The 22,919-nt window shown below is 56.3% G+C and overlaps 1 protein-coding gene across 1 annotated transcript; it reads right to left on the reverse strand.

The window, feature by feature from the left end:
- Positions 1–6,170: 6,170 nt before the first annotated feature.
- LOC137302554 (procollagen C-endopeptidase enhancer 2-like) lies at positions 6,171–18,409 on the reverse strand. The gene is made up of 10 exons (XM_067972297.1): positions 18,137–18,409; positions 17,112–17,220; positions 14,024–14,282; positions 13,177–13,301; positions 12,957–13,093; positions 9,655–9,839; positions 9,482–9,509; positions 8,477–8,526; positions 7,949–8,116; positions 6,171–7,007 (listed from the first exon to the last, which is right to left on the reverse strand). Exons 1-10 carry the CDS (start codon positions 18,217–18,219, stop codon positions 6,877–6,879), a joined length of 1,275 nt encoding a protein of 424 aa, XP_067828398.1. The 5' UTR covers positions 18,220–18,409; the 3' UTR covers positions 6,171–6,876.
- Between the last annotated feature and the right edge of the window lie 4,510 nt (positions 18,410–22,919).

Consider the following 22,919-nt stretch of genomic DNA (forward strand, 5'->3'; position numbering starts at 1 on the left):
ATCTGCCAAAGCAATCTCATATCCCCTTTTGCCCTCCTGATTTCTCTCTTAACTCTACTCCGGCAATCTCTATACTCTTCAAGGGATCCACTTGATCCCAGCTGCCTATGCATGTCATATGCCTCCTTCTTCTTTTTGACTAGTGCCTCAATCTCCCGAGTCATCCAAGGTTCCCTACTTCTACCAGCCTTGCCCTTCACTTTATAAGGAATGTGCTTACCCTGAACCCTGGTTAACACCCTTTTGAAAGCCTCCCACTTACCAGACGTCCCTTTGCCTGCCAACAGACTCTCCCAATCAACTTCTGAAAGTTCCTGTCTAATACCATCAAAATTGGCCTTTCCCCAATTTAGGCCAATTTCCCCAATTTAGAGGGAGCTTTACTCTGTATCTAACCCTGTACCTGCCCTGGGAGTGTTTGATGGGACAGTGTAGAGGAGCTTTACTCTGTATCTAACCCTGTACCTGCCCTGGGAGTGTTTGATGGGACAGTGTAGAGGGAGCTTTACTCTGTATCTAACCCTGTACCTGCCCTGGGAGTGTTTGATGGGACAGTGTAGAGGGAGCTTTACTCTGGTATCTAACCCGTGCTGTACCTGCCCTGGGAGTGTTTGATGGGAATGCAGGTCCCTGGAGATGCTCCATTCCCAGCGCTGACATCCTCCCGATAAAGTGAATATTCCATTTTCTGTCGATAGTGGATCTGACTGAAGTCCAGCTGGTTGTAAATAACTTTCCTTATTTCAGGCATTTATCCAACTGATTACCATCTGAAAACTCCTACAATCCATTGCAGTCAATCTGTTGCATATAATCAGCCAACAGAAAGATTGGCTGGGATTTGAGCATCAACTCAGTGAGATGCTGTGGTCAGCGATTGGTGTTTAACTGCCCATTCACTGTCGTTATCTTAAGTTACCGATTGACCCTGCTCGGAGGCTTGCAGGTCCCTGTCACGATCAAGATACGAGAGACTTTCCCTCCATCCTTTTCCCTAATTCCATCCTCCCTCCTCCAAAGGCTCATTTTCCACAGGTTCAAGTCACCCTCTTGTGTCTCAGCCGAGTGCCTGTTCATCTTGTGTGAACCCGGACACTGACAAGACATTCAACCATGGGTGTGTATTTGTGTGCGAGTGTGTATACATGTGTGTATCTGTGTGTGTGCGAGTGTGTATATGTGTGTATTTGTGTGCAAGTGTGTATATCTGTGTGTGTGAGTGTGTATATGTGTATACATGTGTGTGTGAGTGTGTATCTGTGTGTGTGCGTGAGTGTGTATATATGTGTATTTGTGTGCGAGTGTGTATATGTGTGTGTGTGAGTGTGTATATATGTGTATTTGTGTGTGAGTGTGTATATGTGTGTGTGCGTGTGTATATGTGTATTTATGTGTGAGTGTGTATATGTTTTTGCAGTGAGTGTCAGGCAGTCTGTGCTGCCGTCTAATCAACTCCAAATGCCTGGAACTGAATCAGGACAATCTGGGAATGATCAGGGACTGACGTCAAGAACCTGCCACTTCACCGTCCCTCAGGGACCGGCTCATATCCGGAACATTCCTTAATGCTGCAAACATCACCGACACACAGAGAGATTAAAGTCATGACCGTATCAGGAGCAGCTCAACCGTCTCCATTAGATCCACACTTGGATTGCAGGGGTGAGAGAGCACTCAACCGTCTCTCTGCTGTGGATCCTCCAAATATTCCAGTCTGGCCCATTCCTGCCTGTGGCTGACCGTCCGGTCCCTGACCCAGTGCGCAGGATCATCGCGCCTCCTGTCCATGCCTATCCACTCACTACAGCTCACACTCACTACAGACCCCACTCACTACAGCTCACACTCACTACAGACCCCACTCACTACAGCTCACACTCACTACAGACCCCCTTTTGTTCAGCATTTCCCCTTCACCTCTCAAGGCGGTGATTCTGGTCCATGGGCTCTGCTGCTTTCGAGAACCTCACCTGAGTCCCCATTGTTTACTCAAAAACTCACACAATAAGTGGAGTCAGGCTAATCCGGCAGTACTGAGGGAGCGCCGCACTGTCGGAGGGTCAGTACTGAGGGAGCGCCGCACTGTCGGAGGGTCAGTACTGAGGGAGCGCCGCACTGTCGGAGGGGCAGTACTGAGGGGCTGCACTGTCGGAGGGTCGGTACTGAGGGAGCGCTGCACTGTCGGAGGGTCAGTACTGAGAGAGTGCTGCACTGTCGGAGGGTCAGTACTGAGAGAGCGCTGCACTGTCGGAGGGTCAGTACTGAGGGAGTGCCGCACTGTCGGAGAGTCAGTACTGAGGGAGTGCCGCACTGTCGGAGGGTCAGTACTGAGGGAGTGCCGCACTGTCGGAGGGTCAGTACTGAGGGAGTGCCGCACTGTCGGAGGGTCAGTACTGAGGGAGTGCCGCACTGTCGGAGGGTCAGTACTGAGGGAGCGCTGCACTGTCAGAGGGTCAGTACTGAGGGAGCGCTGCACTGTCGGAGGGTCAGTACTGAGGGAGTGCCGCACTGTCGGAGGGTCAGTACTGAGAGAGCGCTGCACTGTCGGAGGGTCAGTACTGAGGGAGCGCTGCACTGTCGGAGGGTCAGTACTAAGGGAGCGCTGCACTGTCGGAGGGTCAGTACTGAGGGAGCGCCGCACTGTCGGAGGGTCAGTACTGAGGGAGCGCCGCACTGTCGGAGGGTCAGTACTGAGGGAGCGCCGCACTGTCGGAGGGTCAGTACTGAGGGAGCGCCGCACTGTCGGAGGGTCAGTACTGAGGGAGCGCCGCACTGTCGGAGGGTCAGTACTGAGGGAGCGCCGCACTGTCGGAGGGTCAGTACTGAGGGAGCGCCGCACTGTCGGAGGGTCAGTACTGAGGGAGCGCTGCACTGTCGGAGGGTCAGTGCTGAGGGAGCGCTGGTAAATAACGTGCAAGTTACAAAAGACATTCAGTACTCAAAAGGGTTAATCCACCTCACCCCACTCACACCCACACCCCACCCTAATGCAGACGGGGCCTCGGTTTAACATCTCATCCAAAAGACGGCACATCCAACAGTGCAGCACTCCCTCAGTACTGACCCTCCGATGGTGAGGGTGAAGGTGGGGTGAGGGTGACGGTGAGGGTGAGGGTGGGGTGAGGGTGAGGGTGGGGTGAGGGTGGGAGTGAGGGTGAGGGTGAGGGTGGGGTGAGGGTAAGGGTGGGGTGAGGGTGGGGTGGGGGTGAGGGTGAGGATGAGGGTGAGGGTGGGTGAGGGTGAGGGTGGGGGTGGGGGTGAGGGTGAGGATGAGGTGAGGATGAGGTGAGGGTGAGGATGTGGGTGAGGGTGGGGGTGAGGGTGAGGATGAGGTGAGGGTGGGTGAGGGTGAGGGTGGGGGTGAGGGTGGGGGTGAGGGTGAGTGAGGGTGAGGGTGAGGGTGGGGGTGAGGGTGAGGATGAGGTGAGGATGAGGTGAGGGTGAGGATGTGGGTGAGGGTGGTGGTGAGGGTGAGGATGAGGTGAGGGTGGGTGAGGGTGAGGGTGAGGAAGTGCTGGGCGATTTACCGCCGCCCTGTCTGTTCCCCTTTCGTATCTCCGTGAGGTGAGTTCAGTCTGTACTTGGTGCTGCTCAGCCTTGTAAATGATGATGAAGTTTAAAGGGACAGTGTTGGCAGTGTGAGCATTCAGTCAAACCACTCAGTGGGGGGAAGGAGCTCACCCCATGATCCTGGCCGCCTGCTCAAACTCAACCAATCCGGCCTCAGAGATTCATGTTACACCAGAAAGGAGCGGCCGTCCCACAGTAACTGGCTCACAATCTCCCCAATCCAGTAACACTCCCTCCACACGGTCCCAACAATGACATGTCGAACGATTACTTTGTGTCAGTATTTACTGTAGAAAAAGAGGATAGCATGCCGGAAATCCCAAGAAAACTAATATTGAATCGGGGACAGCGACTCGATAAAATTAACATAAGTAAAACAACAGTAATGAAGAAAATAACAGCACTAAAGAGTGATAAATCCCCAGGACCAGATGGTTTCCATCCCAGGGTTTTAAAGGAAGTAGGTGAGCACATTGCAGATGCCCTAACTAGAATCTTTCAAAGTTCTCTAGATTCAGGAACTGTCCCTCTAGATTGGAAAATTGCACATGTCACTCCACTTTTTAAGAAAGGAGAGAGAGGGAAACCAGGGAATTATAGACCAGTTAGCCTAACATCTGTTGTGGGGAAAATGCTGGAGTCTATAATTAAGGATAGGGTGACTGAACACCTCGAGAATTTTCAATTAATCAGAGAGAGCCAGCATGGATTTGTGAAAGGTAGGTCGTGCCTGACAAACCTGATTGAATTTTTGAAGAGGTGACTAAAGTAGTGGACAGGGGAATGTAAATGGATGTTATTTATATGGACTTCCAGAAGGCATTTGATAAAGTCCCACATAAGAGACTGTTAGCTAAGATAGAAGCCCATGGAATCGAGGGAAAAGTACGGACTTGGTTAGGAAGTTGGCTGAGCGAAAGGTGACAGAGAGTAGGGATAATGGGTAGGTACTCACATTGGCAGGATGTGACTAGTGGAGTCCCGCAGGGATCTGTCTTGGGGCCTCAATTATTCACAATATTTATTAACGACTTAGATGAAGGCATAGAAAGTCTCATATCTAAGTTTGCCAATGATACAAAGATTGGTGGCATTGTAAGCAGTGTCGATGAAAACATAAAATTACAAAGCGTAATTGATAGATTCGGTGAATGGGCAAAACTGTGGCAAATGGAATTCAATGCAGACAAATGTGAGGTCATCCACTTTGGATCAAAAAAGGATAGAACAGGGTACTTTCTAAATGGTAAAAAGTTAAAAACAATGGATGTCCAAAGGGACTTAGGGGTTCAGGTACACAGATCATTGAAGTGTCATGAACAGGTGCAGAAAATAATCAAGAAGGCTAATGGAATGTTGGCCTTTATATCTAGAGGACTGGAGTACAAGGGGGCAGAAGTTATGCTGCAGCTATACAAAACCCTGGTTAGACCGCACCTGGAGTACTGTGAGCAGTTCTGGGCACCGCACCTTCGGAAGGACATATTGGCCTTGGAGGGAGTGCAGCGTAGGTTTACTAGAATGATACCCGGACTGCAAGGGTTAAGTTACGAGGAGAGATTACACAAATTGGGGTTGTATTCTCTCGAGTTTCGAAGGTTAAGGGGTGATCTGATCGAAGTTTATAAGATATTAAGGGGAACGGATAGGGTGGATAGAGAGAAATTATTTCCGCTGGTTGGGGATTCTAGGAGTAGGGGGCACAGTCTAAAAATTAGAGCCAGACCTTTCAGGAGTGAGATTAGAAAACATTTCTACACACAAAGGGTGGTAGAAGTTTGGAACTCTCTTCCGCAAACGGCAATTGATACTAGCTCAATTGCTCAATTTAAATCTGAGATAGATAGCTTTTTGGCAACCAAAGTTATTAAGGGATATGGGCCAAAGGCAGGTATATGGAGTTAGATCACAGATCAGCCATGATCTTATCAAATGGCGGAGCAGGCACGAGGGGCTGAATGGCCTACTCCTGCTCCTATGTTCCCATCAAACACTCCCAGGGCAGGTACAGCGCGGGTTAGATACAGAGTAAAGCTCCCTCTACACTGTCCCATCAAACACTCCCAGGGCAGGTACAGCGCGGGTTAGATACAGAGCAAAGCTCCCTCTACACTGTCCCGTCAAACACTCCCAGGGCAGGTACAGGGTTAGATACAGAGTAAAGCTCCCTCTACACTGTCCCATCAAACACTCCCAGGGCAGGTACAGGGTTAGATACAGAGTAAAGCTCCCTCTACACTGTCCCGTCAAACACTCCCAGGGCAGGTACAGCACGGGTTAGATACAGAGTAAAGCTCCCTCTACACTGTCCCATCAAACACTCCCAGATAAAACCCGGGTTAGACCCGAGCCGTGCTTTGTGCTCTCAGCGTGTTATTGCCAGTTTGGGTGGTGGGTCTGTGGTCACTGAGCAGAACGGTCCAACTCTCTCCCTGGGACCTACAGCGAACTGGGGGAGGGGACATTGATCTCATCGCTTGGGCAACTCCCTGTGGTCAGATTGTGGGCCACCACTCGATGGGTTTGGGATTGCACTGAACCCAGGACACGTCTCAGGATCCCCGTGGGATGAACCCATGTGAAAGGAAAACAAGGCTGAGTTTTATTGAAGTATTTTTATTAATAACTTTTATTAAAATTAGATGATCTCTCGAGGGTTTTCCAGACCGGGGGGGCGGGACTTGTGTATGTGGGTGGGAGCGGGTATGGTTAGAGTGGGGTGGGGATAGGGTGGGTGCGAGTGTGGGTGGGTTAGGGTTAGGGTGGGGTGGGGATAGGGTGGGAGTTAGAGTTAGGGTGGGGGTTAGGGTGTGCTGGGGATGGGGTGGGGTGGGCTTTAGGGTGAGGGTGGATTTGGGTGGGGGTTAGGGTGAGGGTGGGGTGGGGGTGAGGATGCGAGTGTGTCTGGAGTTAGGGAGAGGGTGGGGGTGGTTGGGGTTGGGGTGAGGGGGGTTGGGGTGGAGGTTAGGGTGAGTGTGGGGTGGGTGGGGGTTAGGGGGTGGGCAGGGGGTTAGGGTGGGGGTTAGGGTGGGGGTAGGGTGGGGGTTAGGGTGGGGGTTAGGGTGGGGATTAGGGTGGGGGTTAGGGTGGGGGTGGGGGTGGGATTAGGGTGGGGGTGGGGGTGGGGTGGGGGTGGGGTGGGGGTTAGGGTGGGGGTTAGGGTGGGGGTTAGGGTGGGGGTTAGGGTGGGGGTTAGGGTGGGGGTGGGGGTGGGGGTTAGGGTGGGGGTTAGGGTGGGGGTTAGGGTGGGGGTGGGGTGGGGGTGGGAAGTGCTGGGCGATTTCTCGCTGCCTTATATATTCCCCTTTAGCATCTCCGTGAGGTGAGCTTGGTCAGTACTTGGTGCTGCTGAGCCTTGTAGATGAGGAAGAAGCTGTCTGGCAGGATTCGTCCACGGCCCTGCTGGTCCACGGGGCCCATCAGAGTGTAACTGGTACCTGAAGGGGGAGAAATAGAAATGAATGTCTGTGAGCAGAGGGAACAGGACTCGTGGGCCGGGCTGAGCCAGTGAAATAATGGCCGTGGGATCTTTTTACATCCACCTAAGAGGGCAGACGGGGCCTCGGTTTAACGTCCTCATCTGAAAGACGGCACCTCCGACAGTACAGCACTCCCTCAGTACTGACCCTCCGACAGTGCAGCGCTCCCTCAGTACTGACCCTCCGACAGTGCGGCGCTCCCTCAGTACTGACCCTCCGACAGTGCAGCGCTCCCTCAGTACTGACCCTCCGACAGTGCGGCGCTCCCTCAGTACTGACCCTCCGACAGTGCGGCGCTCCCTCAGTACCGACCCTCCGACAGTGCGGCGCTCCCTCAGTACCGACCCTCCGACAGTGCGGCGCTCCCTCAGTACCGACCCTCCGACAGTGCGGCGCTCCCTCAGTACCGACCTCCGACAGTGCGGCGCTCCCTCAGTACCGACCCTCCGACAGTGCGGCGCTCCCTCAGTACCGACCCTCCGACAGTGCGGCGCTCCCTCAGTACCGACCCTCCGACAGTGCGGCGCTCCCTCAGTACCGACCCTCCGACAGTGCGGCGCTCCCTCAGTACCGACCCTCCGACAGTGCAGCGCTCCCTCAGTACCGACCCTCCGACAGTGCGGCGCTCCCTCAGTACGACCCTCCGACAGTGCGGCGCTCCCTCAGTACTGACCCTCCGACAGTGCGGCGCTCCCTCAGTACTGACCCTCCGACAGTGCGGCGCTCCCTCAGTACTGCACTGGGAGTGTCGGCCTGGATTTTGTGCTCAATCTCTGGAGTGGGGCTCGAACCCACGAGAGAGAGAGCTCCCCACTGAGAAGGTCCGTTAAGGGTCAGTGTGTGTGGTTCTGTAGCAGTGACCAGTGCCCGTTAAGGGTCAGATTGTATTGGTTTCGTACCTCGTTTTAGGACGGGGCATCGTTTGCACACCACCACCATTTTGGCGATCGTATTGTCCCCGACCTGCCTTGTCTGCAGGTTTCCAGCCTTGTAGGTGTTGATGACGGAGATGGTGGCCAGGAGAGTCTGCCCGCTCGGGACTACATTCATCACCTGGCCTGAGATTACTGAAAGAGAGAAAGAAACCCAACTGAGTCAGTGACAGAGAGTGAGAGCACACGTAGAAAGAACCTTACCGGAGACGCCAAACGGCGAGGACCATCACCGGAGACGCCAAACGGCGAGACCATCACCGGAGACGCCAAACGGCGAGGACCATCACCGGAGACGCCAAACGGCGAGGACCATCACCGGAGACGCCAAACGGCGAGGACCATCACCGGAGACGCCAAACGGCGAGGACCATCACCGGAGACGCCAAACGGCGAGGACCATCACCGGAGACGCAAACGGCGAGGACCTCACCGGAGACGCCAAACGGCGAGGACCATCACGGAGACACCATGACCGAGCGTCGCATCTCTTACCGAAGTCGCTGGCACAGAAGTTGCTCTGCAAAGTCCCCTTCCTGCGACACCTTGGTCCTACAGAGGGGAGGGAGGCCGAGCTGTGGGGGAACAATTAACACGGCAACATTAGTAAAAGGATCTCGGGCACAGAAGGAAATAATCTACACACTGGCATAGGGGGAATAATCCACATCATGCACCTTGTAACTCAGTGTTAGCCGGGTCAAGTGGGAGAGAGGGAGAGCAGCGTGAGCTGGGGAGGGAGAGAGGGAGAGCAGCGTGAGCCGGGGAGGGAGAGTGGGAGAGAGGGAGAGTGGGAGAGCAGCGTGAGCCGGGGAGGGAGAGTGGGAGAGTGGGAGAGTGGGAGTGGGAGAGTGGGAGAGTGGGGAGAGAGGAGAGAGGGAGAGAGGGAGAGAGGGAGAGTGGGAGAGTGGGAGAGTGGGAGAGCAGCGTGAGCCGGGGACGAGAGAGGGAGAGAGGGAGAGTGGGAGAGCAGCGTGAGCCGGGGAGGGGAGAGAGGGAGAGAGGGAGAGAGGGAGAGCAGCGTGAGCCGGGGACGGAGAGAGGGAGAGTGGGAGAGAGGGAGAGCAGCGTGAGCTGGGACGGAGAGAGGGAGAGAGGGAGAGCAGCGTGAGCTGGGGACGGAGAGAGGGAGAGAGGGAGAGCAGCGTGAGCCGGGGTGGGAGAGTGGGAGAGTGGGAGAGTGGGAGAGTGGGAGAGTGGAGAGAGAGGAGAGAGGGAGAGTGGGAGAGAGGGAGAGCAGCGTGAGCCGGGGACGGAGAGAGGGAGAGAGGGAGAGAGGGAGAGTGGGAGAGAGGGAGAGTGGGAGAGCAGCATGAGCCGGGGGAGGGAGAGAGGGAGAGAGGGAGAGTGGGAGAGAGGGAGAGCAGCGTGAGCCGGGGACGGAGAGAGGGAGAGAGGGAGAGAGGGAGAAGGTCTGTTAGGTTGAACAAAGCCATGTGTCTGCATCCCAGACTCCCTTTTAATCAGCAGGTTCACCTGGGATACTGACCGCAGGGAGACTTCTGACGACACAGGTTAATAGGGGAAGCTGTACAGTGCAGGAACCTGTGTGTTCAGGATTACCGGGGCAGTGTGGGCACTGGCAGTAACCATACCATTACGTCTGGGTGCCTTGGTGCTGGTGGGTGCACCAATAACTTTGCGTCTGGGTGCCTTGGTGCTGGTGGGTGCACCAATAACTTTACGTCTGGGTGCCTTGGTGGTGGTGGTGGTGGTGGTGGTGGTGGGAAGAGGGAGGGGCTGGCCATCCGCCCCCATCTTACGCCTCACATCATACTTTGCCAAAAACCCATCGGCGGTCACACTCAGATCAGACACGAACTGCACGAGCATCTCATTTCCCTCGGAGATAATCGGACTGTAACAAAAAACAGACAACGTAACCTGTGAGGCTTTGAGGTGAACGGACACCCCGCCTGTAACCTCCCCCCCGGACACTCCGCCTGTAACCTCCCCCCGGACACCCCGCCTGTAACCTCCCCCCAGACACCCCGCCTGTAACCTCCCCCCGGACACTCCGCCTGTAACCTCCCCCCGGACACCCCGCCTGTAACCTGCCCCCCGGACACCCCGCCTGTAACCTCCCCCGGACACCCCGCCTGTAACCTCCCCCCGGACACTCCGCCTGTAACCTCCCCCCGGACACCCCGCCTGTAACCTCCCCCCCCGGACACTCCGCCTGTAACCTCCCCCGGACACCCCGCCTGTAACCTCCCCCGGACACCCCGCCTGTAACCTCCCCCCGGACACTCCGCCTGTAACCTCCCCCGGACACTCCGCCTGTAACCTCCCCCCCGGACACCCCGCCTGTAACCTGTCCCCCGGACACTCCGCCTGTAACCTCCCCCCGGACACCCCGCCTGTAACCTCCCCCGGACACCCCGCCTGTAACCTGTCCCCTGGACACCCCGCCTGTAACCTGTCCCCCGGACACTCCGCCTGTAACCTCCCCCCGGACACCCCGCCTGTAACCTCCCCCGGACACCCCGCCTGTAACCTGTCCCCCGGACACCCCGCCTGTAACCTGTCCCCCGGACACCCCGCCTGTAACCTGTCCCCCGGACACCCCGCCTGTAACCTGTCCCCCGGACACCCCGCCTGTAACCTGTCCCCCGGACACCCCGCCTGTAACCTGCCCCCCGGACACCCCGCCTGTAACCTGCCCCCCGGACACCCCGCCTGTAACCTGCCCCCCGGACACCCCGCCTGTAACCTGCCCCCCGGACACCCCGCCTGTAACCTGCCCCCCGGACACCCCGCCTGTAACCTGCCCCCCGGACACCCCGCCTGTAACCTGCCCCCCGGACACCCCGCCTGTAACCTGCCCCCCGGACACCCCGCCTGTAACCTGCCCCCCGGACACCCCGCCTGTAACCTGCCCCCCGGACACCCCGCCTGTAACCTGCCCCCCGGACACCCCGCCTGTAACCTGCCCCCCGGACACCCCGCCTGTAACCTGCCCCCCGGACACCCCGCCTGTAACCTGCCCCCCGGACACCCCGCCTGTAACCTGCCCCCCGGACACCCCGCCTGTAACCTGCCCCCCGGACACCCCGCCTGTAACCTGCCCCCCGGACACCCCGCCTGTAACCTGCCCCCCGGACACCCCGCCTGTAACCTGCCCCCCGGACACCCCGCCTGTAACCTGCCCCCCGGACACCCCGCCTGTAACCTGCCCCCCGGACACCCCGCCTGTAACCTGCCCCCCGGACACCCCGCCTGTAACCTGCCCCCCGGACACCCCGCCTGTAACCTGCCCCCCGGACACCCCGCCTGTAACCTGCCCCCCGGACACCCCGCCTGTAACCTGCCCCCCGGACACCCCGCCTGTAACCTGCCCCCCGGACACCCCGCCTGTAACCTGCCCCCCGGACACCCCGCCTGTAACCTGCCCCCCGGACACCCCGCCTGTAACCTGCCCCCCGGACACCCCGCCTGTAACCTGCCCCCCGGACACCCCGCCTGTAAGCTGCCCCCCGGACACCCCGCCTGTAAGCTGCCCCCCGGACACCCCGCCTGTAAGCTGCCCCCCGGACACCCCGCCTGTAAGCTGCCCCCCGGACACCCCGCCTGTAACCTCCCCTGGATACCCGCCTGTAACCTCCCCCCGGACACCCCGCCTGTAACCCGTCCCCCGGACACCCCGCCTGTAACCTGCCCCCGGACACCCCGCCTGTAACCTGCCCCCGGACACCCCGCCTGTAACCTGCCCCCGGACACCCCGCCTGTAACCTCCCCCCGGACACCCCGCCTTTAACCTGTCCCCCGGACACCCCGCCTGTAACCTGCCCCCAGACACCCCGCCTGTAACCTGCCCCCGGACACCCCGCCTGTAACCTGCCCCCGGACACCCCGCCTGTAACCTGTCCCCCGGACACCCCGCCTGTAACCTGTCCCCCGGACACCCCGCCTGTAACCTGCCCCCGGACACCCCGCCTGTAACCTGTCCCCCGGACACCCCGCCTGTAACCTGTCCCCCGGACACCCCGCCTGTAACCTGTCCCCCGGACACCCCGCCTGTAACCTGTCCCCCGGACACCCCGCCTGTAACCTGTCCCCCGGACACCCCGCCTGTAACCTGTCCCCCGGACACCCCGCCTGTAACCTGCCCCCGGACACCCCGCCTGTAACCTGCCCCCGGACACCCCGCCTGTAACCTGTCCCCCGGACACCCCGCCTGTAACCTGTCCCCCGGACACCCCGCCTGTAACCTGTCCCCCGGACACCCCGCCTGTAACCTGTCCCCCGGACACCCCGCCTGTAACCTGTCCCCCGGACACCCCGCCTGTAACCTGTCCCCCGGACACCCCGCCTGTAACCTGTCCCCCGGACACCCCGCCTGTAACCTGTCCCCCGGACACCCCGCCTGTAACCTGTCCCCCGGACACCCCGCCTGTAACCTGCCCCCGGACACCCCGCCTGTAACCTGCCCCCGGACACCCCGCCTGTAACCTCTCTATTGCACCTTTCACCACCTCAGGACGTCCCAAAGTGTTTCACAGCCAATGAGGCACTTTTTTGAAGTGTAGTCACTGTTATAATGTAGGAAACGCAGCAGCCAATTTGCGCACAGCAAGATCCCACAAACAGCAATGTGATAATGACCAGATCATCTGTTTTACTGATGTTGGTTGAGGGATAAATATTGGCCCCAGGAATATACTGGAACGCGCTGCCTGAAAGGGCGGTGGAAGCAGATTCAATAGTAACTTTGAAAAAGGGAATTGGATAAATACTTGAAAAGGAAAAATTTGCAGGGCTAAGGGGAAAGAGCAGGGGAGTGGGATCAATTGGATAGCTCTTTCAAAGGGCCGGCACAGGTACGATGGGCCGAATGGCCTCCTTCTGTGTTATAGGATTCTATGAAAGCACAAAGAAAATACAATGTATACAAACTTACATACATATAACACACGAGACATAAATGTAACATACAATGTGCTCAGGATAACACGGCAGTGAATCGTGGACTTACTCTGGAGGACTGTCTCCACAGAATTTCCCAACTCGTTCGGCTTCAACACTTTTCCCACCATTGAACACGGCCACGTAATCGTATCGACAGTAGTTATCATTCTCAATGCCAAACTTCTCAAATTTTAGTTCGATGAACTGTCAAAGAGTTAAAAATAAAACATGAGTTTTTGTGCTGGGGTTTATCAGTTGGAGCTCTGTGCAGCAGGGAGTGACTGTACCTCATTGGGTCTGCTCACAATGTGCCAGGAACAGCTGATGCCCGTCGGGTATGTCTTCTCGGGCCAGTTCGGGGTCTTGAACGATCCCTGGGGTTTAACCAATTTCCCTCCACAGAACTGATTCTCTGAAAGATTAAAAATACACAATTAGGTGCAGCTCGCTTCCGACTGAAGCCTCCTGCTCGCTCCCCGTCAGCGTCAGTCCGACTGAAGCCTCCAGCTCGCTCCCCGCCAGCGTCAGTCCGACTGAAGCCTCCAGCTCGCTCCCAGTCAGCGTCAGTCCGACTGAAGCCTCCAGCTCTCCCTGTGTGGCCATTGTTACTCAGACCTCATAGGAACCCTCAGAGTTTTTATCATTTCCACTCTCTCCACCCTCCAGCAATCTCCTATTCTCCCCTCTCCCCCTCCCCGCCCCCCCCTCTCCCCCTTCCCGCCCCCTCCTCTCCCTGCCCGCTCCCTCTCTCCTTGCCCACTCCCCTCCCCCTCCCACTCCTCTCCCGCTCTCTCTCCCTCTCCCCCTCCTCTCCCTCTCCCCCTCCTCTCCTAGCCCTGTCTCCCTGCCCCCTGCACCCCACCCCCCACCCTGGCACCCTCTCTTCCTCCACTCCCCCCTCCCCCCTCCCCTCTCCTAGCCCTGTCTCCCTGCCCCCTGCCCCCTGCACCCCACCCCCCACCCTGGCACCGTCTCTTCCTCCCCTCCCGCTCCCCCTCCCCCCTCCCTCCCCCTCCTCTCCCGCTCTCTCTCCCCCTCCTTTCCTAGCTCTATCTCCCTGCCCCCTGCACCCCACCCCCCACCCTGGCACCCTCTCTTCCTCTTCCTCCCCCTCTCCCCTCTCTCCTCCCCCACCTTTCTCGTGGGGCAGTCCAGCCGTGTACATAGCCAGGAATCCCTTCCCTGCCGAGTCGTTGTCTGACTCCATCTCAATCAGCAAGGAGTTGCTGGTCGACATCACGGCTCCAGGGCGGAAGGTGCCGCAGAATCGGCCGAGTCTCCCGGCAGAGGCTGAGTTCCCGTTGTAAACACTGACGTGATCATATCGGCAGATGGGATCTGTCTCCAGGTCCATGTGTCGGAATGAGAGAATCACCACTCGTCCCTGAGGGACCTGCAACAAGGAACAGATTCCAACTGAGTCAATGTGGGCTCGAGCGGAGAAATCACAGCACAGAGAGAGGCCCGTGTTTACTGTCTCTGCCTCTGACTGGGGTACGGGTCCCACACACACCGACTCTCACTGGGGGACGGGTCCCACACACACCGACTCTCACTGGGGTACGGGTCCCACACACACCGACTCTCACTGGGGTGCGGGTCCCACACACACCGACTCTCACCGGGGTACGGGTCCCACACACACCGACTCTCACCGGGGTACGGGTCCCACACACACCGACTCTCACTGGGGTACGGGTCCCACACACACCGACTCTCACTGGGGTGCGGGTCCCACACACACCGACTCTCACCGGGGTACGGGTCCCACACACACCGACTCTCACTGGGGTACGGGTCCCACACACACCGACTCTCACCGGGGTACGGGTCCCACACACACCGACTCTCACCGGGGTACGGGTCCCACACACACCGACTCTCACTGGGGGACGGGTCCCACACACACCAACTCTCATTGGGGTACGGGTCCCACACACACCGACTCTCACCGGTGTACGGGTCCCACACACACCGACTCTCACTGGGGTACGGGTCCCACACACACCAACTCTCATTGGGGTACGGGTCCCACACACACCGACTCTCACCGGTGTACGGGTCCCACACACACCGACTCTCACCGGTGTACGGGTCCCACACACACCGACTCTCACTGGGGTACGGGTCCCACACATACCGACTCTCACTGGGGTACGGGTCCCACACACACCGACTCCCACTGGGGTACGGGTCCCACACACACCGACTCCCACTGGGGTACGGGTCCCACACACACCGACTCCCACTGGGGTACGGGTCCCACACGCACCGACTCTCACTGGGGGACGGGTCCCACACACACCGACTCTCACTGGGGTACGGGTCCCACACACACCGACTCCCACTGGGGTACGGGTCCCACACACACCGACTCCCACTGGGGTACGGGTCCCACACACACCGACTCCCACTGGGGTACGGGTCCCACACGCACCGACTCTCACTGGGGGACGGGTCCCACACACACCGACTCTCACTGGGGTACGGGTCCCACACACACCGACTCTCACTGGGGGACGGGTCCCACACGCACCGACTCTCACTGGGGGACGGGTCCCACACGCACCGACTCCCACTGGGGTACGGGTCCCACACACACCGACTCTCACTGGGGGACGGGTCCCACACGCACCGACTCCCACTGGGGTACGGGTCCCACACGCACCGACTCCCACTGGGGGACGGGATGTGTGGGCAGCGACTCTCACTGCAGTCGCTCCTCCAAGTTCCTATTCTTTATGTGAGAGCCCAGACAGTGAGTGTTAGCAAGATATTCGACCATGGAGCATATTACAGCCAAGTCCAATCGTGCCCTGACCAGACCTCCACCCACCTGCTCTGCCCGGCAGGGGTCACTGTCGGGCAGGGCATGTGTGTGGAGGAGCCCTGGCTGATTTCCCCCCTCCACAACCCAGGGGTGCTGGTGCCAGCTTAAAATCCCCCAACCAGTTCTGCACTTGCTTCTGTTTTACGGTGACCGCCTGTGCCAGTGCTCGAGTCTGGCACGTCCCGAGACCAAGGCCAAGACCTCTGCCAGTCTGCTGGAACCAGCTGCCGGACGATGACCCTTCACCTGCGGGTCTGACAACCTCGGGATCGCACGCTGCACCCTCTATCCACAGCCTCCGGATCGCCAGCGGGTCTGGGCACTGCCAGTACCCCCTCACAGCACCATTGTTTCTTTGGTTTAGTGCCAGCCGGGGCTCAGTGGGGAGCTCTCTCTCTCTCTCTCTCTCTCCCCTCTGAGTCAGAAGGTCGAGGGTTCGAGCCCCACTCCAGTGACTTGAGCACAAAATCCAGGCCGACACTCCCAGTGCCAGTACCGAGGGAGCGCCGCACTGTCGGAGGGTCAGTACCGAGGGAGCGCCGCACCGTCGGAGGGTCGGTACCGAGGGAGCGCCGCACTGCCGGAGGGTCAGTACCGAGGGAGCGCCGCACTGTCGGAGGGTCGGTACCGAGGGAGCGCCGCACCGTCGGAGGGGTGGTACCGAGGGAGCGCCGCATTGTCGGAGGGTCGGTACCGAGGGAGCGCCGCATTGTCGGAGGGTCGGTACCGAGGGAGCGCCGCACTGTCGGAGGGGCGGTACCGAGGGAGCGCCGCACTGTCGGAGGGGCGGTACGGAGGGAGCGCCGCACTGTCGGAGGGGCGGTACCGAGGGAGCGCCGCACTGTCGGAGGTGCTGAATTACGTTTAACCGAGGCCTCGTCTGCCCTCTCAGGCGGATGCAACAGATGACTCAGACTAACATCTCTTTATTCCCTGTGGGATCTTACTGTGCAGAATTGGCTGCCGTGTTTGCCTACAGTGACCGCACTGCAGCTATAAACCGTTTGTTCTGAAGGACTTTGGGTGCCCTGAGGACACGAAAAGGTGCGAAATAAACGAAACCTCGTTCTTCCGCTTCCAGGAGAGCGTGTGGTCGTAATAGAAGCCTTTCACTGCTGCTTGGCATGCTGGGATAGCAACACCTCCATAGTTTTCCAGCAATGGAAGATCGGTTATAAAGTGCGATGATGTGGAGAGTGAGACAGCCACGTCCACACTGCCCACGTCAGCAATGCTCTTAATAATTGTGTTTATGTGTCTGGGGAAGATGGTACTCCCAGCATGGCCCCCTGCCCCCTGCCCCCTGCCCCCAGGGACAATATTCTCAACCGATCCCACAGAACCGACACAGACCTACACCGGAGCGTGGCCCCACAACCCCAATACACTAACCGTGACGATCCAGGAACACTTCTTATTGGGTGGATATGGTGCAGGGAATCCTTCACTGCCGATATATCCCTGCTCCCCGGTGATTTGCCCACCGCAGAGGAAAACAGGCCTGAAATACAAGGGCAGAGCCTTCCATCAGCCCACAGTGCACATCAGGACAAGGAATTGAGAAACACACACCTTTCACACTCTGGGACCAGGTGAGGCAGCTTTATTCTGTATCTGGGCACTCCTGTTACACCCACGGTCCGTCCCGGCACACCCACGGTCAGTCCCGGCACACCCACGGTCAGTCCCGGCACACCCACGGTCAGTCCCGGCACACCCACGGTCAGTCCCGGCACACCCACGGTCAGTCCCGGCACACCCACGGTCAGTCCCGGCACACCCACGGTCAGTCCCGGCACACCCACGGTCAGTCCCGGCACACCCGGTCAGTCCCGGCACACCCACGGTCAGTCCTGGTACCCACGGTCAGTCCTGGTACCCACGGTCAGTCCCGGCACACCCGGTCAGTCCCGGCACACCCACAGTCAGTCCCGGCACACCCACGGTCAGTCCTGGTACACACGGTCAGTCCTGGTACACACGGTCAGTCCCGGCACCCCCACGGTCAGTCCCGGCACCCCCACGGTCAGTCCCGGCACACCCACGGTCAGTCCCGGCACACCCACGGTCAGTCCTGGACGAATAAATAGATTCTTCACATTTTGTCCACTTTTGACACCTTGGGGAGAAGGGGCCAAAGATGAAATGGTTTGTGATATTAGGGATCGATTGCGCATTACTGGGGTGTGACAGAGGAACAGACCCGGACAATCTGGGCTCGATCCCCAGGAACGTCTGCGAGCTCTGCGATGGGAAAATCCAGCCTCCATTCTGTGCAGTCAGTACGTCACACTCTCTCAGCAGTCACTGATCACCAGGCCATTCAATCTCGCTGCCAGATTTTAGGAAAAAAAACCCCAACTTTAATATTTTGAGCAGAGTTTTCAGTTGTTGATTTGCTCAGTTCCAGTTCTTACCTGGTGAAGTTGGTTGATTGCTGACATTTAACCAGGGCTGGGATCAATAACAGGGTGAGCGGGAGTAGGGCCGTGTCCTTCATCTCTCTCTCTCTCTCTCTCTCTGCTCCGACTGGGGCTGAGAGATGGAGCTATCCTGCCCCAAATACCAAGTCCTCTCTCTCCTAAGTGGTTTTAATTGCTTCCAGATGTTATGGTTTTCAGCGCGTTGCTCCGCCCCCTCCCAATCCTCACTCAGGAATTTCTGTCTCAGCTGAACTTTGTGCCTGTAATTCTCACTTCCTTGTCTGTTTTGTGCTTCGTGCTGTGGGATGGGATTCTAGAGGAGGTGGCTGCGTTTAAAGGTTATTTTTCGGGCCAGCTGATAACAGGAGGCCCCGAGGGAACACGGCGGGGGGGGGGGCTGAACTCCGCAGAGTCCGCTGACTCTTTGCCTTTCTCTCCTGTTTCCCCCCGTCCCTCCCCGAAAGTGGTGACTCAAAGGGATCCCTGGGCTTTATTAATAGAGGCCTAGAGTACAAAAACAAGGGAGTTATGCTAAACCTTTATAAAACACTGGTTAGGCCCCAGCTGGAGAATTGTGTCCAATTCTGGGCACCGCACTTTAGGAAGGATGTCAAGGCCTTGGAGAGGGTGCGGAGGAGATTTACCAGGATGGTCCCAGGGATGAGGGACTTCAGTTATGCGGAGAGACTGGAGAAGCTGGGATTGTTCTCCTTAGAGCAGAGAAGGTTAAGGTGAGATTTAATCGAGGGGTTCAAAATCATGAGGGGTTTTGATCGAGTAAATAAGGAGAGACTGTTTCCAGTGGCAGGAGGGTCGGTAACCAGAGGACACAGATTTAAGGTAATTGGCAAAAGAACCAGAGGGGGAGGTGGAACACAAGTGGAAGAGAGTGGTACACGATCCAGGAGAGGGTGGTACACATAGGAACATAGGAACAGGAGGAGGCCATTCAGCCCCTCGTGCCTGCTCCGCCATTTGATAAGATCATGGCTGATCTGTGATCTAACTCCATATACCTGCCTTTGGCCCATATCCCTTAATACCATTGTTGCCAAAAAGCTATCTATCTCAGATTTAAATTTAGCAATTATCATAGAATCATAGAAGTTACAACATGGAAACAGGCCCTTCGGCCCAACATGTCCATGTCGCCCAGTTTATACCACTAAGCTAGTCCCAATTGCCTGCACTTGGCCCATATCCCTCTATCCCCATCTTACCCATGTAACTGTCCAAATGCTTTTTAAAAGACAAAATTGTACCCGCCTCTACTATTGCCTCTGGCAGCTCGTTCCAGACACTCACCACCCTTTGAGTGAAAAAATTGCCCCTCTGGACCCTTTTGTATCTCTCCCCTCTCACCTTAAATCTATGTCCCCTCGTTATAGACTCCCCTACCTTTGGGAAAAGATTTTGACTATCTACCTTATCTATGCCCCTCATTATTTTATAGACTTCTATAAGATCACCCCTTAACCTCCTACTCTCCAGGGGAAAAAGTCCCAGTCTGTCTAACCTCTCCCTATAAGTCAAACCATCAAGTCCTGGTAGCATCCTAGTAAATCTTTCCTGCACTCTTTCTAGTTTAATAATATCCTTTCTATAATAGGGTGACCAGAACTGTACACAGTACTCCAAGTGTGGCCTCACCAATGCCCTGTACAACTTCAACAAGACATCCCAACTCCTGTATTCAATGTTCTGACCAATGAAACCAAGCATGCCGAATGCCTGCTTCACCACCCTATCCACCTGTGACTCCACTTTCAAGGAGCTATGAACCTGTACTCCTAGATCTCTTTGTTCTATAACTCTCCCCAACGCCCTACCATTAACGGAGTAGGTCCTGGCCCGATTCGATCTACCAAAATGCATCACCTCACATTTATCCAAATTAAACTCCATCTGCCATTCATCGGCCCACTGGCCCAATTTATCAAGATCCCGTTGCAATCCTAGATAACCTTCTTCACTGTCCACAATGCCACCAATCTTGGTGTCATCTGCAAACTTACTAACCATGCCTCCTAAATTCTCATCCAAATCATTAATATAAATAACAAATAACAGCGGACCCAGCACTGATCCCTGAGACACACCGCTGGTCACAGGCCTCCAGTTTGAAAAACAACCCTCTACAACCACCCTCTGTCTTCTGTCGTCAATCCAATTTTGTATCCAATTGGCTACCTCACCTTGGATCCCATGAGATTTAACCTTATATAACAACCTACCATGCGGTACCTTGTCAAAGGCTTTGTTGAAGTCCATGTAGACCACGTCTACTGCACAGCCCTCATCTATCTTCTTGGTTACCCCTTCAAAAAACTCAATCAAATTCGTGAGACATGATTTTCCTCTCACAAAACCATGCTGACTGTTCCTAATCAGTCCCTGCCTCTCCAAATGCCCGTAGATCCTGTCTCTCAGAATACCCTCCAACAACTTACCCACTACAGATGTCAGGCTCACCGGTCTGTAGTTCCCAGGCTTTTCCCTGCCGCCCTTCTTAAACAAAGGCACAACATTTGCTACCCTCCAATCTTCAGGCACCTCACCTGTAGCTGTCGATGATTCAAATATCTCTGCTAGGGGACCCGCAATTTCCTCCCTAACCTCCCATAACGTCCTGGGATACATTTCATCAGGTCCCGGAGATTTATCTACCTTGATGCGCGTTAAGACTTCCAGCACCTCCCTCTCTGTAATATGTACACTCCTCAAGACATCACTATTTATTTCCACAAGTTCCCTAACATCCATGCCTTTCTCAACCGTAAATACCGATGTGAAATATTCATTCAGGATCTCAACCATCTCTTGTGGTTCCGCACATAGATGACCTTGTTGATCCTTAAGAGGCCCTACTCTCTCCCTAGTTACTCTTTTGCCCTTTATGTATTTGTAGAAGCTCTTTGGATTCTCCTTTGCCTTATCTGCCAAAGCAATCTCATGTCCCCTTTTTGCCCTCCTGATTTCTCTCTTAACTCTACTCCGGCAATCACTATACTCTTCAAGGGATCCACTTGATCCCAGCTGCCTATGCATGTCATATGCCTCCTTCTTCTTTTTGACTAGGGCCTCAATCTCCCGAGTCATCCAAGGTTCCCTACTTCTACCAGCCTTGCCCTTCACTTTATAAGGAATGTGCTTACCCTGAACCCTGGTTAACACACTTTTGAAAGCCTCCCACTTACCAGACGTCCCTTTGCCTGCCAACAGACTCTCCCAATCAACTTCTGAAAGTTCCTGTCCAATACCATCAAAATTGGCCTTTCCCCAATTTAGAATTTTAACTTTTGGGCCAGACCTATCATTCTCCATAGCTATCTTAAAACTAATGGAATTATGATCACTGGTCCCAAAGTGATCCCTCACTAACACTTCTGTCACCTGCCCGTCCTTATTTCCCAAGAGGAGGTCAAGTTTTGCCCCCTCTCTAGTCGGGCCATCCACATACTGAATGAGAAATTCCTCCTGAATACACTCAACAAATTTCTCTCCATCCAAGCCCCTAATGCTATGGCTGTCCCAGTCAATGTTGGGAAAGTTAAAGTCCCCTACTATTACCACCCTATTTTTCTTGCAGCTGTCTGTAATCTCCTTACATATTTGCTTCTCAATTTCCCGTTGACTATTTGGGGGTCTGTAGTACAATCCTATCAAAGTGATCTCTCCCTTCTTATTTTTCAGTTCTACCCATATAGACTCAGTGGGCGAACCCTCGGATATATCCCCTCTCACTACTGCCGTGATGTTCTCCCTAATCAAGAACGCAACTCCCCCTCCTCTCTTACCTCCTGCTCTATCTTTCCTATAGCATCTGTACCCTGGAACATTGAGCTGCCAGTCCTGCCCCTTCCTTAGCCATGTTTCAGTAATAGCTATAACATCCCAGTCCCATGTACCCATCCATGCCCTGAGTTCATCTGCCTTGCCCATCAGATTTCTTGCATTGAAATAAATGCAGTTTAATCTAGACTTCCCTTGGTCTTTGCCCTGCTTTCTCAGACCATCTGTCCGGTCATGTTCTGTACACTCTCCCTTACTGCCTTTTGTTTCTGTCACCACTTTATTTCCCACTGACTTCCTGCATCGGTTCCCATCCCCCTGCCATATTAGTTTAAACCCTCCCCAACAGCACTAGCAAACACTCCCCCTAGGACATTGGTTCCAGTCCTGCCCAGATGCAGACCGTCCAATTTGTACTGGTCCCACCTCCCCCAGAACCGGTTCCAATGGCCCAGGAATTTGAATCCCTCCCTCTTGCACCATCTCTCAAGCCACGTATTCATCCTAGCTATCCTGTCATTCCTACTCTGACTAGCCGTATCAATTGCCGTTTGAGGGAGAGAGTTCCAAACTTCTAACGAGCCGGGAGAGGGCGGTACGCGAGCCAGGGGAGGGCGGTACGCGATCCGGGGGAGGGCGGTACACGAGCCGGGGGAGGGCGGTACACAAGCTGGTGTGTCCGAGCACGGTGTTGGAACCCGTGCATCAGCTCCATCGCTGTGAGGGAGTGACCGGAGAAGGGAGTGACCGGAGGAGGGAGTGACCGGAGAAGGGAGTGACCGGAGGAGGGAGTGACTGGCTGAGGGAATAATCGGAGGAGGGACAGACCTGCGGAGGGCCTGACTGGAGGAGGAAGTGACTGGAGGATGTAGTGACCGATCAAGGGAGTGACCGATGGAGGGAGTGAGTGGAGGAGGTAGTGTCCATGGAGGGAGTGAGCGGAGGGAATAGTGACCAGCAGAGGGAGTGACCGACGGTGGGAGTG

Source organism: Heptranchias perlo, chromosome 35 (genome assembly GCF_035084215.1).
Source record: "Heptranchias perlo isolate sHepPer1 chromosome 35, sHepPer1.hap1, whole genome shotgun sequence".
Classification (NCBI taxonomy): domain Eukaryota; kingdom Metazoa; phylum Chordata; class Chondrichthyes; order Hexanchiformes; family Hexanchidae; genus Heptranchias; species Heptranchias perlo.

Bases quoted from the DNA above. Each gene is read 5' to 3' on its own strand.
- LOC137302554 (XM_067972297.1), bottom strand. From the start codon at position 18,219: ATGAAGGACACGGCCCTACTCCCGCTCACCCTGTTATTGATCCCAGCC. The intron at 9,840-12,956 runs GTAAGTCCACGA...TTTTTGTTACAG, and splicing joins TGTGGAGACAGTCCTCCAGA to TCCGATTATCTCCGAGGGAA. The intron at 8,527-9,481 runs GTCTCCCTGCGG...TGTAGGACCAAG, and splicing joins ATTAACCTGTGTCGTCAGAA to GTGTCGCAGGAAGGGGACTT.